Below are 17427 nucleotides of genomic sequence, written 5' to 3' on the forward strand. Positions count from 1 at the left end.
ACCCTTACTGGCTACCATCCAATAAAGAAGCAAAAAATGAAAAAATTTTTTAAATCAAAGATAACTCAAAATTATATAAGTGGATAGTAAGTGAAGTTAAGGGAAGCTGCTGGGAAGCAATTCAAGTCAAACTAGATTAAAAAAGATAGGACTTAGCCAGGCAAAGAAGTTAAAAAATAAAAAGCAAATTTGGTCCAGACAACAGCATGATTGAGAGAAGAGTGAAAAGCCTGGGAGTATCTGGAAAACCACCAGTGACTTAGTATAGTTGGAGTAAAAAGTACAGGTATTTTTGTTATTTTTGAAATTTTATACATTGACTCTTTTGGCTTCTTGCAATAAATTATCAATATAAATAGTGATGGCCAAAAAAAAGTTTAGGCAAAGATGATGCATATAAAATGGTAGGAGTAATCAGAGGTCTTTCTGATCGTAAAGATCATGCCATGTTTAAGGATAATGAAATTTTTCTTTGCAGGTAATGAGCTGTCACTGAAATATATTATTCAAGGAATTGTTATGATCAGATTAACATTTTAGGAGAATCAGTCCAATAACAATGAAGGAACTGATACTGGGGGCAAGGAACCAACTGCTATTATGATATATTTACCACAACATGAGGTAGGCCTGAGTGAAGCCACTGGCAGCAGGCGTGGCTGCAACAGAATGAATTCAGGACACATTTGAGAGACAGATTTGAGAAGACTGGCTGAGTAATTAACTGAATGAACAATTAAAGAGACATAGCTAAGAATGATTTGCAGTCTGCATTACTAGACCAAGACAGTGACATCTCCAGCATTAGGAAACAGAAGAGAAGCAGGTTATAATAAGTCAGGGAGGAAGAGAAACAATTCTTAGAGAACACAGCTACCTTTACCTAGCATGCATGCCCCAATCATGCATTTCCCACAGGATTATCAATCTTCCAGAACTGCATACAAGGGGTGAGCAAGTGATTCAAACTAATCAATAAGAAACTTTTGTTAAGGACTGACATAAATAATAGAAAGGATGGTAAGCGATATCTTTAGTCTGAGAACATAAACTGCGATAATGGTAAAACCCACAAGTCATCAATGTCTATCAATAACACATGGCAGAACCTATCTAAGAATAAATCCATCTAAGAATATCAAAGAATAAATCCATCTCTTAAGATGGAGGAAAGAGAGAGAGAGATGTTCTGGTAATATCATTTGAATCCTGAAGCTAGTTTTAAAAAGTTATATTTACACCTACAAATATGATTGCAAAGTGGATTTTGGCTCATGTAGTGTTAAGGGTATTGCCCGAAAATAGTGGAAATCAATGTACAAATCCTCCCATGATAGCAAATACAGCCCCTATTGATAGTACATAATGGAAGTGTGCGACAACATAATGTGTGTCACGGAGAACAATATCAAGGGCAGAGTTGGCTAGAACAATTTGGGTCAAGCCTCCTACTGTAAAAAGGAACCTTTTGAACATCTCAGTTACTTTAAAGCATAAATTACTTTTTAAAAAGAAAATGTATTATATATACTTGGCCACTGATTCTAAACTTAAAAAAAAAAATTTGTTAATGATTAAAGACAAAGTTTGAACTGCATACAGAAGTCCAGAAAATAGTATCTAATAGGAAATTAGAACTACAGATCAGGAGCTCAGAACAGAAGTCAAATGCTAGAGACACATGATATCAATTTTAATTCTTCTCTTCTTGGGGGAAAAAAAGATTAGTTAGGGGACATTTTTGAAAGCGATTTTTTTCTTCCACTTTTACTGAGATATAATTGACAATCATGTGTAAGTTAAGATGTACAAAACAATGATTTCACTTACATGTATCATGAAATGATGGTCACAGTAAATTTAGTGAATATCCATAATACCATACAGGTGCAAAATAAAGAAATAGTTTTTTTTTTCCTTGCAATGAGAACTCTTAGGATTTCATCTCTAAGCAACTTTCATATATAATCTACAGCAGTGGTAATAATATTTATCATGTTGTACATAATGTCCCTAGTGCTTATTTATTTTATACTTGAAAGTTTGTACCTTCTGACTTTCATCCAATAAGAAAGAAACTACTTTTGAAACATTTATAAAACTACAACTTTATTTTTATTTTTAATAAGCACAAATGGGGTAAGGATAGAAATATTTTGTAAATAGAACTAAAATTCATCTTTTGATAACATAAGCAGAATTACAATAATGGAAATAACATGAAATAAATAAGTTAAAACATATACAGAACCATAAACACATATCTCTCAAAGGCAATCTTACAGCATAGACTGGCTAGGCAGCAATGCTTGAATCTTGGCTTTACCTTTAGACAGCTCTGTGACCTTAAACAAGAAACTTAACAACTGACAAACAACTAATCTCAAAAATATACAAGCAACTCCTACAGCTCAACTCCAGAAAAATAAATGACCCAATCAAAAAAGGGCCAAAGAACTAAATAGACATTTCTCCAAAGAAGACATACAGATGGCTAACAAACACATGAGAAGATGCTCAACATCACTCATTATCAGAGAAATGCAAATCAAAACCACTATGAGATACCATTTCATGTCAGTCAGAATGGCTGCAATCCATAAGTCTACAAGCAATAAATGCTGGAGAGGGTGTGGGAAAAAAGGGAACCCTCTTACACTGCTGGTGGGAATGCAAACTAGTACAGCCACTCTGGAGAACAGTGTGGAGATTCCTTAAAAAACTGGAAATAAAACTACCTTATGATCCAGCAATCCCACTGCTGGGCATACACACTGAGGAAACCAGAAGGGAAAGAGACACGTGTACCCCAATGTTCATCGCAGCACTGTTTATAACAGCCAGGACATGGAAGCAACCTAGAAGTCCATCAGCAGATGAATGGATAAGAAAGCTGTGGTACATATATACAATGGAGTATTACTCAGCCATTAAAAAGAATACATTTGAATCAGTTCTAATGAGGTGGATGAAACTGGAGCTTATTATACAGAGTGAAGTAAGCCAGAAAGAAAAACACCAATACAGTATACTAACGCATATATATGGAATTTAGAAAGATGGTAACAATAACCCTGTATACGAGACAGCAAAAGAGACACTGATGTATAGGACAGCCTTATGGACTCTGTGGGAGAGGGAAAGGGTGGGAAGATTTGGGAGAATGGCATTGAAGCATGTATAATATCATGTATGAAACGAGTCACCAGTCCAGGTTCGATGCACAATACTGGATGCTTGGGCCTGGTGCACTGGGACGACCCAGAGGGATGGTATGGGGAGGGAGGTGGGAGGAGGGTTCAGGATGGGGAACACATGTATACCTGTGGCGGATTCATTTCGGTATTTGGCAAAACTAACACAATATTGTAAAGTTTAAAAATAAAATAAAATTAAAAAATAAATAAATAAAATTGTGTAAATTCAAAAAAAAAAAAAAAAAGAAACTTAACCCTCCTGCATCTCAACTTCCTTATCTACAAAAGGATAATATGTGTACCTAAAGGACAGAAATGGTATGGACCTAACAGAAGCAGAAGATATTAAGAAGAGGTGGCAAGAATATACGGAGGAACCGTACAAAAAAGATCTTCATGACCCAGATAATCACAATGGTGTGATCACTCACCTAGAGCCAGACATCATGCAATGTGAAGTCAAGTGGGCCTTAGGAAGCATCACTATGAACAAAGCTGGTGGAGGTGATGGAATTCCAGCTGAGTATTTCAAATACTAAAAGATGATGCTGTACTCAATATACAAGCAAATCTGAAGAACTCAGCAGTGGCCACAGGACTGGAAAAAGTCAGTTTCCATTCTAATCCCAAAGAAAGGCAATGCCAAAGAATGCTCAAACTACCACACAATTGCACTCATCTCACACACTAGCAAAGTAATGGTCAAAATTCTACAAGCCAGGCTTCAACAGTATGTGAACTGTGAACTTCCAGATGTTCAAGCTGGATTCAGAAAAGGCAGAGGAACCAGAGATCAAATTGCCAACATCCACTGGATCATCAAAAAAACAAGAGAGCTTCAGAAAAACACCTACTTCTGCTTTACTGACTATGCCAAAGCCTTGGACTGTGTGGATCACAGAAAACTGTGGAAAATTCTTAAAGAGAGGGAATACCACAACACCTGACCTGCCTCTTGAGAAATCTGTATGCAGGTCAAGAAGCAACAGTTACAAGTGGACATGGGAACAAACGACTGGTTGCAAATAGGGAAAGGAGTATGTCAAGGCTGTATACTGTCAGCCTGCTTATTTAACTTATATGCAGAGTACATCATGAGAAATGCTGGGCTGGATGAAGCACAAGATGGAATCAAGACTGCATGGAAAAATATCAATAACCCCAGATATGCAGATGACACCACATTTATGGCAGAAAGTGAAGAAGAACTAAAGCGCCGCTTGATGAAAGGGAAAGAGGAGAGTGAAAAAGTTGGCTTAAAACTCAACATTCTGAAAACTAAGGTCAGGCATCCGGTCTCATCACTTCATGGCAAATAGATGGAAACAGTGGAAACACTGACAGACTTTATTTTGGGGGACTCCAAAATCCCTGCAGACAGTCACTGCAGTCATGAAATTAAAAGACGCTTGCTCCTTGGAAGAAAAGTTATGGCCAACCTAGATCGCATATTAAAAAACAGAGACATTACTTTGCCAACAAAGATTCATCTAGTCAAAGCTATGGTTTTTCCAGTAGTCATATATAGATGTGATATTTGGACTATAAAGAAAGCTGAGCACCGAAGAATTGATGCTTTTGAAATATGATGTTGGAGAAGACTCTTGAGAGTTGCTTGGACTGCAAGGAGATCCAACCCGTCCATCCTAAAGGAAATCAGTCCTGAATATTCAATGGAAGGACTGATGTTGAAGCTGAAACTCCAATACTTTGGCCACCTGATGCAAAGAACTGACTAACGGGAAAAGACACTGATGCTGGGAAAAATTGAAAGCGGGAGAAGGAAGGGGACGACAGAGGATGAGATGGTTGGATGGCATCACCAACTCAATGACATGAGTTTGAGTAAACTTTGGGAGTTATTGATGACAGGGAGGCCTGGTGTGCTGCAGTACCTGGGGTCATAAAGAGTCAAAACGCGACTGAGTGACTGAAATGACTGACTGACTAAATAGGGTTGATTTGAAAATTAAATGAGTTAAGTATTTAAGTGCTTTACTTTTATTAATTTTTAAATAATAATATATGAACAAAATGGACTCCACACGTGGCTCAAAGGTAAAGAACCCTCCTGCCGATGCAGGAGACAGAGGAGATGCCACTTGGATCCCTGGATTTGGAGTATCAAAGGAAATGGCAACTCACTGCAGTATTCTTGCCTAGAAAATCCCATGAACAGAGGAGCCTGGCAGGCTATAGTTTATAGAGTGGCAAAGAGATGGAAACACCTGAGCAACTGAGCACACACAAGCAACACAGTATACGAAAGTGTTGATTATTATTATGTATCGGGGATTTAATGACAAAGGTTTGTCTCAATGTAATTTACAAGTCTATATTCTTTAGACTAATACCAAATTAGCTTGCATTTCCTCAACACGCAATAAATGGCAGGAGGGGAAAACATTCTCAGAAATATGTAAGTGGTTTAAAGAAAACTAATTTGACACTGAACCGTCCATAAACAATAAAAAACAAATACCTAGTACATGTCTTCACAAGAAAAATTTACAATACTGTGAAATTTAAATGAATCATATTTTCCATCTTCTTTCTGGATGCTCTTTACTCACACCTCTCCAGTGTCTAATAGACATGTGCGTGCACGCTCAATCGCTCAGGCATGTCCTACTCTTGCAACCCCATAGACTGTAGCCACCAGGCTCCTCTGTCCACGAGATTCTCTAGGCAAGAACACTGGAGTGGGTTGCTATTTCCTTCTCCAGGGGATCTTCCCAACCCAGGGATCAAACCTGCGTCTCCTACGTCTCCTGAACCAGCAGGCGGATTCTTTACCACCGTGCCACCTGGGTCTCATACTCTCCATTTATCCCCTGAGTTTCACAAAAGTAGGAAGATCATAAAATCATCCAAAACAAATTTTTTTAATAATTACATCAGGATAACAGATGTAAATCATAGTCCAAGCAATCCAGGACATATGGTCACCGTGACCAAATTCTTCCCCTGCTCATCAAGGACACAGTCATAGAAGCCTTCTGCTAATGTAACAGAACTAATGGCCTTTGTTACAAGGCCACTGGTAGATAATTATTTGACTATTTCCTCACCCAGACAACACATGTACTTCAATAGTTAACTGAACACAAATATGAGAACTCCAAAGCACCCTTTGTGATAACACAAAGGAATAATTTTGAACATACAAGGCACAAATAAGTAGTTAGCTTATAAGTGATGGAGTGGCTACAGGCCTTGAAACTGGGAAAGAGTGCCCTAAGAAAAGAATCTCTGAAAAGCTTTTTTATAGTTAAATGATACTTAATTCATCACATCTTGTCATTTTTTCTCAGAAAATACTCCCAGAACCACATCTTGTGAACACTGAGACATCTAATTTCATATCACATGGTAATGTTAATGAGTAGATGTTACAGAATTGTACTATCCAACCACACCCTCAACTACAACAGTTTATTTTAAACCTACTCCACTTTAGAACTCAGACAGAATGTTGAACACAATGGTAAGCTCATTTCAACAAAATAATTAATTAACTCTAACAAAATTTTCCAGATGGTTTTGTTTTGTCATGCTGTTTTAGTCGCTCAGTTGTGTCCAATTCTTTGTGACTCTATGGACTGTAGCCCACCAGGCTCCTCTGTCAATGGGGATTCTCCAGGTAAGGTATCCTGGAGATAAGGTAAGATACCCCCTCCAAGGTATCTACCCAACCTAGGGACTGAACCCAGGTCTCCTGCATTGCAGGTGGATTCTTTACCAGCTGAGCCACCAAGAAAGCCCAAGAATACTGGAGTGGGTAGCCTATCCCTTCTCCAGGGGATCTTCCTGACCCAGTAATCAAACTAGGGTCTCCTGCATTTCAGACATATTCTTTACCAGCTGAGCTACCAGGGAAGCCCTTTGTTTTGTCAAATAAATGCGTATGTGCCTATAAGAAAGCTGGCAATATTAAATACAAAGTGTACTAAGCTTGTTATGAAAATTAACTTCAAAGACAACATTTACCAAATTTATCATGAAAGACAAATTCAGAATAGAAAAGTAAATATTTTCACTTACTATTATTAGAAAAACAAAAACAATTGTGATAAAATTTTTTTCTAAAGATCTCTGATTTCTTATGGAATAAGAAAGAAAAATCTTAATCTTTTAAAATCTTCAAACAACTGCTTTCTTGGAATACTGAAAATGAAGAAGCAACTATGAAACCTTGGGAAAAGAATACCAAACATGATAAAAAGTACTAGGCTATAATGAGTATATACACATTTAGAGTTCCAGATTTGTAATTCTAGTGTGAAAAATGATAAAAATGTTTAAAAAATAAAGCCAAATATAATTAAAAGAAGGTAAAATTGTTTAATATTTGTTCAGTGACTCTTATACTACTAGTAAGACTCCAATGTAATGAGTCAAAGTAGAGTCAGTTGATAGGTGAATAAAACAATAAATTACATGGGAATAAACAGGGACCCCAATATGAATCTTATAATAATATGACTTACACTCCCTAAGGAGAAGCATTTAGGATAAAGAAATGGTGTGTGGACAGAGAAAAGAGTTGTAGAGTAAAAGAAAATACTAGTAATATAAACTATTCAGATAAAAAGAATAGAAAAAAATGAAACATTTTCAAGAGGCACAAGTTATCTTTCAAATTCTATATCAGAAAGGTAAATTAAATCAATGGTAAAAATTCAACTTCATACAAAGAAATGATTTGCTTGTACACAAGGTTTTGAATTTAGTTTTCACATTCACTGCTAATTGAGGCATAATAGTTTCAATTCTAAATAATGACTTCTGGGAAACACACACTATAGAAAAGGAAAATTTTCCAAAATATGCACATGATCATCTTCAATTTATAACCCAAACTTACCTATCTTCATTCTGCATAACTTTGTTTATAAAACAAAATGAAATAAAAGTATAAAATTTTTTTAAAAATATACTTTAGATGGAAGAACTATACAGCCAAATAAATCAAGTATCCCTAAAATGTTTCTATTCATATTAGGAAGTTCAATTAATAATATTCAGCCATCAAAATAATACCATTTTAATTTATAATTTTATATGAGATAAAAATAAATTACACTAAAAATTGTAGAGTTGCTAACTGAATCATAAATGGGTTTTTGTTAGGAAAATATTTTTACTTTTAGGTAACTAAAGACTAACTGTGAAAGCTTAAGGATTTTAAGAAGTTACTTCCTGGAGCAAGCTTCAAAAGAAACATTTCTAATGAGAAAAGTTAAGTAGATTAATTACCTGTAAGATAACAAGAGCATTTTCTATGGAAAGGTCATCTGATGGTAGGCCCTCACTTTTCCAAATTAACTGTTCACTTTCAGTACAAAGAAATCTCCTCAGATCAAATTCTGAAAAATTAAAGATATCAGTGATACTAAATAATAATCTTGTGATTGATGAAGAAAAGAGAATAAAACTATTTAAAATATACTCCAACAAAAGTCCAATGATCATTCTTAATATTCAATCCATCCTTCTGCATTTAGTACCAGAAGTTAAAGAGAAAAAAAAAAATTAATGATGTAAAGAAATGAAACAACTGAATTAGTTTTCTTCTATTAAATAAATGTTTCACAACTATATTAATTTATAAAAAAACACAAAATTCACAAAGAATTTTGGAATTCCTACATCTCATTTTACCATATGAAATCAGTGTAAAAATTAATAAATTTGTTTAAGTGCATTCATACAATATCAAAATAATTCAGTGGTCTCAGTTTGAAAAGTGATTTTAGGGGGACAAGAGTCATCATAATAGATCGATTCTCAGAACATTCGTAGAATTTAGCAAATTAAGCACTTATGGTATCCATTAACTTACAGAAAGTTTTCCTAATCTTAAAAAAAGTAAAATGACAAAAATCAAAAGATATGCTTTTCATATACTGAAACCTCAAATTGATGATTTAACTAAATACAAACTTTCAAGACCAGTGAACTTGGTCCATGCTTCCAAACAGGTTTTTCTCAGACCCTCAGGAGCAGCAGAAAGATATGTAATAAAGGCAGCAGCTAGTTGAGCTCTTTTAGGAAGAGTAGCTAATTCTTCTGTGATCTCTGCAACCTGAAAAAGAGAGAAAGAGAGAGAGAGATGGATATGTCCTAAGAGGAAAAAAAAAAAAGCTTCAAAAATTCAAGCTTCGTTACTAGGAAAAAATCATTCATTGGTTTAAAGTAATTACCTATCTTAAATACAATTTTCAAAATATAAAAATACCAGCAAGACCTTAGATCTTGCTGTGATATTAAAACAATGTATGATATAAGCATCTGAATGCAGAGTTCCAAAGAATAGCAAGGAGAGATAAGAAAGCCTTCCTCAGTGATCAATGCAAAGAAATAGAGGAAAACAACAGAATGGGAAACACTAGAGATCTCTTCAAGAACATTAGAGATACCAAGGGAACATTTCATGCAAAGATGGGCTCGACAAAGGACAGAAATGGTATGGACCTAACAGAAGCAGAAGATATTAAGAAGAGGTGGCAGGAATACACAGAAGAACTGTACAAAAAGATCTTCACGACCAAGATAATCACGATGGTGTGATCACTCACCTAGAGCCAGACATCCTGGAATGTGAAGTCAAGTGGGCCTTAGAAAGCATCACTACGAACAAAGCTAGTGGAGGTGATGGAATTCCAGTTGAGCTATTTCAAATCCTGAAAGATGATGCTGTGAAAGTGCTGCACTCAATATGCCAGCAAATTTGGAAAACTCAGCAGTGGCCACAGGACTGGAAAAGGTCAGTTTTCATTCCAATCCCAAAGAAAGACAATGCCAAAGAATGCTCAGACTACTGCACAATTGCACTCATCTCATACACTAGCAAACTGATGCTCAAAATTCTCCAAGCCAGGCTTCAGCAATACATGAACCGTGAACTTCCAGATGTTCAAGCTGGTTTCAGAAAAGGCAGAGGAACCAGAGATCAAATTGCCAACATCCGCTGGATCATCAAAAAAGCAAGAAGAGTTCCAGAAAAACATCTATTTCTGTTTGATTAACTATGCCAAAGCCTTTGACTGTGCGGATCACAATAAACTGTGTAAAATTCTGAAAGAGATGGGAATACCAGACCACCTGATCTTCCTCTTGAGAAACCTATATGCAGGTCAGGAAGCAACACTTAGAACTGGACATGGAACAACAGACTGGTTCTAAATAGGAAAAGGAGTACGTCAAGACTGTATATTGTCACCCTGCTTATTTGTACTCTGCTTATATGCAGAGTACATCATGAGAAACACTAGACTGGAAGAAGCACAGGCTGAAATCAAGATTGCCGGGAGAAATATCAATAACATCAGATATGCAGATGACACCACCCTTATGGCAGAAAGTGAAGAGGAACTAAAAAGCCTCTTGATGAAAGTGAAAGTGGAGAGTGAAAAAGTTGACTTAAAGCTCAACATTCAGAAAACGAAGATCATGGCATCTGGTCCCATCATTTCATGGGAAATAGATGGAGAAACAGTGTCAGACTTTATTTTTCTGGGCTCCAAAATCACTGCAGATGGTGACTGCAGCCATGAAATTAAAAGACGCTTACTCCTTGGAAGAAAAGTTATGACCAACCTAGACAGCATATTAAAAAGCAGAGTCATTACTTTGCCAACAAAGGTCCGTCTAGTCAAGGCTATGGTTTTTCCAGTGGTCATGTATAGATGTAAAAGTTGGACTGTGAAGAAAGCTGAGCGCCAAAAAATTGATGCTTTTGAACTGTGGTGTTGGAGAAGACTCTTGAGAGTCCCTTGGACTGCAAGGAGATCCAACCAGTCCATTCTGAAGGAGATCAGCCCTGAATATTCATTGGAAAGGACTGATGCTGAAGCTGAAACTCCAATACTTTGGCCACCTGATGCGAAGATCTGACTCATTTGAAAAGACCCTGATGCTGGCAAAGATTGAAGGTGGGTTTAGAAGGGGACGACAGAGGATGAGATGGTTGGATGTGTCACTGACTTGTTGGACGTGAGTTTGAGTAAGCTCCAGGAGTTGGTAATGGACAAGGAGGCCTGGTGCGCTGCAGTCCGTGGGTTCGCAGAGTTAGACACGACTGAGTAACTGAACTGAACTGATCTCCCCTAACTAAAAGAGGAATGGGTTGCTTTGTCTAAAATCCATCCATATAAAGGTATTGTGCTTAAAGATTAATTCACAACAGGGCCATTAATCTAGATCATTTATCCTAAGCCGACTAAAAGTTAATGGATATTTTTCCTTTTCATTTTTGTTAGCAAATACATCGTAGATTTCCTGTGTCTTAAACAATGCTTCTTTATGGCCATGGACTGTATCATGGGGTCGCAAAGAGTGCGGCAGGACTGAGAGACTTTCACTTCACTGCGTGAGCGCAGACAAACCTGTGCATTCCATCTCCTGTGTTCTCTATCCAGCTGATTAATTAAGACTTCTGCAGCTTTAATTGTTTCTTGTGCTTTGCTTACTTCAGCTTCAAGTTTGGCAGCTTCTGAAGTCCTGCTCTGAAATCTATGAAAACATTAAAATTTAATTAAAGACAGTCAGATTTAAGATAGATTTAATACATTATGCTTAGGTAGTAAAGTGAACTTTTATACTACAATTTTAATTAACTATAATATTGATAATATTTGCATATAAAATATCATTAATATAATAGACATGATACCAATGCTTACATTTAAAGGGGAATATTCTCACAGGGTTGTGATATCCTGCTATATTATGTATAAACATCAATATGACATTCAAAGTTCCTGTCATAAGATTGATCTAATTTGTCTTTTCAGTTTTATTTGATTTTATTTAGTCCAGTAAAACTAGATGTCAACATCAGAAGAATTGTATATTCTCAAGCAATGCACTATCTTTCATCTGCCATGACTGTCAATGGGCTGTTCCATGATCCAGCTCCTTCCTTATACCTACCTCACCCCTCATTCTAACTCCCACAAATACACATCTATCAAAATTACAAATAAAATTTTAAAACTCACATCAAATATTCATCCCATTAGATATATTCTCTCCCTATGTGCCCAACTGCCAAAGTTTAAAACTTCTTTTTATTTTCCTTAAAAATACTTGTACAAATTTATTATTTTACTAAATATAATAGCAGATTCCATATAATTACTTAGTCCTTCAACAAATATATAAGTGCCTTCAAAATGCCGAGGACTGGACTTCCCCGGCAGCCCAGTGGTTGAGAATCTGCCTGCCAATGCAGGCGACACAGGTTCAGTCCCTGGTCCAGGAAGACCCCACATGCTGGGAGGCAACTAACCCTGTGCACCACAACTGCTGAGGTCCACACACTCTACAGCCCATAGGCCGCAACCACATCACAACTAGAGAGCAGCCCGTGCTGGCTGCAACTGGAGAATACCCACGGATAGCTACAGAGACCCAGCCCGGCCACAGATAAATAATACATAAAAGAGCACACACAGGACTGTGCTGATTCCAGGAACAGTTCAGAATAAGTGCTATAATCCTCTTTTTATAAATATGGAGACTTGGATCCAAACAGATTATTGCACAGGTCCTGCCAGTAGTAAGTAGAGGACCTAAAATTCACATATGGGTGTGCTATTAAGTTGCAGGCCCTCTATTCTTTATTGCCTCTCTAAGTGCCCTGTTCTTCCCTCCCCCAGAAATAAGACTCTAGGAGTCACTTGTCCAATATGGCAATCATATGTGGCTATCTAAATTTAAATTAATTAAAATTAAAAATCCAGTTCCTCAGTCATATTATCCACAGTCCTCAATAATATTATTCAGGAGGTTTTCATAATAATCCTCCCAAAATACAAGTAATATGATGCAGTGACTAAGAAAAGGAACTTAAAGGAGTCAGACAAATATAGGATCTAATGCTTGCTTAGTCATTTACTACTTGTTCAACTTAAGCAAACCTTTCTAATCTTTAGCGTTCTAATCGCAAATTATGTAAGAATATCCACCTCTCAATATTGTTCTAGATGCTAAAAACATGTATATGTAAAGTGCCTAGGACAACATCTGACACGTGCAAAGGGCTAACAAATGGAGTTAAAACACTGGTACTATAAGCTAACTACTCAATAAATATTTGATAATCACTTTAGTATGATTAAGTACTGATTCTGAGCATGTAATACTGAAAAGAACATATCATTTTCCTTATCCTGCTCTAATTAATTGGGGCTTCCCTGGTGGCTCAGACGGTAAAGCGTCTGCCTGCAATGTGGGAGACCCAGGTTCGATCCCTGGGTCGGGAAGATCCCCTGGAGAAGGCAATCGCAATCCACTCCAGTACTCTTCCCTGGAAAATCCTGTGGACGGAGGAGCCTGATAGGCTACAGTCCATGGGGTCGCAAAGAGTCAGACACGACTGAGCGACTTCACTTTCACTCTAATTATATACCAGGAGGGAAATTATGTGATATAATATCTATATGTCTAATACAAAAACATTCAGGAATATTAAAAACATTGAATTTATAGCTTTCACTATAGCTTTAATTTATGTATATTAAGTAAATATATATAAATGTAAATAGAGATGATTGTTTCCTGACTATATATAGAAAAAAAAATTAATAGATTTTAGTCTAATGGAACTTTTTCTTGGTACAGTGATGTGTATTTCTTCCATAAGAAAAAAAGGAAATGTAATACATGACTTAAAGAAAGTAGCAAGTGATAACATATGCTATAGTTAATGACACGTTCTCCAGTTTTCCAATCTTTACAATTCTTAAATGAAAATGTTTCCATATTTGTAAGTCCCATACCAGTGTTTTTTTTGTCCTATATTAAAAACAATCACAGGAACAAAGAGGTACATTAGGGCTTTAAGATTAATGCCTTTTATAAACAGTTTTTAGCTTTGAGTATATTTGCATGAAGGAATATTTTTAATATCAAAAAGAGCAAAACTAAAAAGATAAAACATTTTTAACACGATCATGTACCATTCACAATTCCAGACTATGGAACAAGTAGTACTGTAGCATCATCTGCAATACAGAAGTCTAAAATGCTGAGGTCCAATTAATAAAGAAGTAGGAATACCAAATGTAAACACTTCCAGCATTAACACAGTACATTCACTTCTTCCTGCTCAGTTTTCCATTGCTTAGAAATATACACAGTGATAGCTATACAAATGGAAACTTATAATATTTTTGTTCTCATTAAACTTTTTAAAAGGAATACACTATTATTTTATATCATTCACCATTTTAAAGTGATAAATCAAAAAATTAATATATTAATTATAACAGTTTTTTAAAACTTAAGTATCAACTGTGGTAAGTTTTCAAATACTCAAAATATATTTCAAAACTTAACTTACTTTTCTTTGAGTTCTGATACTTTCTGACCAACAGAATTAAGAAGTTCTTCTAGTTTCCTTTTTCTATCTTCAGTTTTCTGCAAATTTCTAAAATACAATTCAATTTCATAGAAGTCACTCTAGTTATCAACAAAAAGCAGGAACAGCACTGTAAAATATAATCTTGCAGTAAACAAATGACAATGAAAATTGTCAATAATTCACTAATTTTAATACTTTCATTTAGAATTTTATTTGAAAAGCAATGCTAAAGTTAAAAGTGTATTCTCTGACCTAACCACATCACTTCCAGGAATCTACATTTTAAAACACTTGTGCAAACAGATTTCTGGATAAAAATGGCTAGATGGCATCACCAACTCGATGCACGTAAGTTTGGGTGAACTCCGGAAGTTGGTGATGGACAGGGAGGCCTGGCGTGCCTGCGATTCATGGGGTCGCAAAGAGTAGGACACGACTGACCGACTGAACTGAAGAGAATGTTAAAATGAACACAGATTCCAAATATGTTTTAGCTTCTGATAGACTGTGGATAAGTATGTGACACAAAAACAAAAAAGAAAAAAATCAACTGAAAAAAAAAGGCAATAATTAAGAATAACAAATAGTATACAAGAAAGGAAATATACTCACAAAATAGTATTTAAGTTATAAAAATAATTAATCACAATAATATAAATAGTATGATTTGACATGAAAATTTCATGTATTATATTGAGAAAAATAAGAGACTTATTTAAGCAGCTAATATCTTCTTGTCTAGAGTAAGAAAGAAAATACCAAAAATTGAACAATGCAGAAAATGACATACTTCTTAGTTCACATTCAGAACAAAAGAGATAAAATATAACACTAACTCAGTAACAAATTGAAAGTTTAAGCCCCTAAAGTCATTAAATTTTTCCCACACCTGCCAGATAATATTTTAGAAAATATATGCTAAAAATTTTTCAAAAACTTAGAGAAAAATGATATATTAGCACTAAATTTCTAGAAAGCTCTTCAAGAATATTAGAGATACCAAAGGAACATTTCATGCAAAGAAGGGCTCTTTATTTCCTGCAAACAAATGACAGAAATGGTATGGACCTAACAGAAGCAGAAGATATTAAGAAGAGGTAGCAAGAATACATAGAAGAACTATGCAAAAAAGATCTTCATGACCTAGATAATCACGATGGTGTGATCACTCACCTAGAGCCAGACATCCTGGAATATGAAGTCAAGTGGGCCTTAGGAAGCATCACTACAAACAAAGCTAATGGAGGCAATGGAATTCCAGCTGAGCTATTTCAAATTCTAAAAGATGATGCTGTGAAAGTGCTGCACTCAATATGCCAGCAAATTTGGAAAACTCAGCAGTGGCCACAGGACTGGAAAAGGTCAGTTTTCATTCCAATCCCAAAGAAAGGCAATGCCAAAGAATGCTCAGACTACTGCACAATTGCACTCATCTCACACACTAGCAAAGTGATGCTCAAAATTCTCCAAGCCAGGCTTCAACAGTATGTGAACTATGAACTTCCAGATGTTCAAGCTAGATTTAGAAAGTTAGAGGAAGCAGATCAAATTGCCAACATATGTTGGATCACTGAAAAAGCAAGAGAGTTCCAGAAAAAAAATACTACCTCTGGTTTACTGAATACGCCAAAGCCTTTGGATGGATCACAACAAATGCTGTGGAAATGCTTAAAGAGATGGGAATACCAGATCATCTCACCAGCCTCCTGAGAAAATATATGCAGGTCAAGAAGCAACAGTTAAAACTGGACATGGAACAACAGACTGGTTCCAAATTGGGAAATGAGTACGTCAAGGCTGTATATTGTCACCCTGCTTATTTAACTTATATGTAGAGTACATCATGTGAAATGCTGGGCTGGATGAAGCACAAGCTGGAATCAAGATTGCTGGAGGAAATATCAGTAACCTGAGAAATGCAGATGACACCACCCTTATGGCAGACAGTAAAGAAGAACTTAAGAGCCTCTTGATCAAAGTGAAAGAGAGTGAAAAAGCTGGCTTAAAACTCAACATTCAAAAAGCTAAGATCATGGCATCAGGTCTCATCACTTCATGGCAAATAAATGGGAAACAATAGAAAAAGTGAGAGATTTTATCTTCTTGGGCTCCAAAATCACTGCAGATGGTGATTGCAGCCATGAAATTAAAAGACGCTTGCTCCTTGGAAGAAAAGCTATGACAAACCTAGACAGCATATTAAAAAGCAGAGACATTCCTTTGCCAACAAAAGTCCGTCTAGTCAAATTATAGTTTTTCCAGCAGTCATGTATGGATGTGAGATTTGACCATAAAGAAAGCTGAGGGCTGAAGAACTGATGCTTTTGAACTGTGGTGTTGGAGAAGACTCTTGAGAGTCCCTTTGACTGCAAGGAGATCCAACCAGTCCATTCTAAAGAAAATCAGTCCTGATATTCATTGGAAAGACTGATGCTGAAGCTAAAACTCCAGTACTTTGGCCACCTGATGCAAAGAACTAACTCATTTGAAAAGACCCTGATGCTGGGAAAGACTGAAGGTGGGAAGAGAAGGGGATGACAGAGGATGAGATGGTTGAGTGGCATCACCTCCTCAACAGACATGAGTTTGAGTAAGCTCCGGGAGTTGGTGATGGACAGGCAGCCTGGTATGCTGCAGTCCATGGGGTTGCAAAGAGTGGGACACTACTGAGTGACTGAACTGAACTGAAATTTCTAGAATTTACTTTTTGTACCTGAACTTTACAAAATAAAGTATTCCTTTACAAAATTTTGCTCTTTCTAAAGGAAATTCTCCCACTTTATCTATCCAACAACTTAATAGTAGGAAGAAAATGAGTTCATTCTGCTATCCATCTTTTAATTGCTTTTTCTTCATATT

The 17427-nt window shown here is 36.2% G+C and overlaps 1 protein-coding gene across 4 annotated transcripts in view; it reads right to left on the reverse strand.

Moving 5' to 3' along the window:
* Nucleotides 1-17427, reverse strand: part of DYNC2H1 (dynein cytoplasmic 2 heavy chain 1) — a 393081-nt gene that overhangs the window by 223976 nt on the left and 151678 nt on the right. For all 4 annotated transcript variants that reach the window (XM_086338264.1, XM_086338263.1, XM_086338267.1 and 1 more), the window contains 4 exons: nucleotides 14548-14634; nucleotides 11588-11714; nucleotides 9144-9285; nucleotides 8457-8566 (listed from right to left, as the gene is read on the reverse strand). In XM_086338264.1, coding sequence (XP_086194390.1) covers nucleotides 8457-8566; nucleotides 9144-9285; nucleotides 11588-11714; nucleotides 14548-14634 — 466 coding nt within the window. The remainder of the gene's footprint in view (nucleotides 1-8456; nucleotides 8567-9143; nucleotides 9286-11587; nucleotides 11715-14547; nucleotides 14635-17427) is intronic.

The sequence above is a fragment of the Bos grunniens genome, chromosome 15 (genome assembly GCF_055505025.1).
Source record: "Bos grunniens cultivar Pamir isolate PY7600 chromosome 15, Bosgru_T2T1.0, whole genome shotgun sequence".
NCBI classification, from domain to species: domain Eukaryota; kingdom Metazoa; phylum Chordata; class Mammalia; order Artiodactyla; family Bovidae; genus Bos; species Bos grunniens.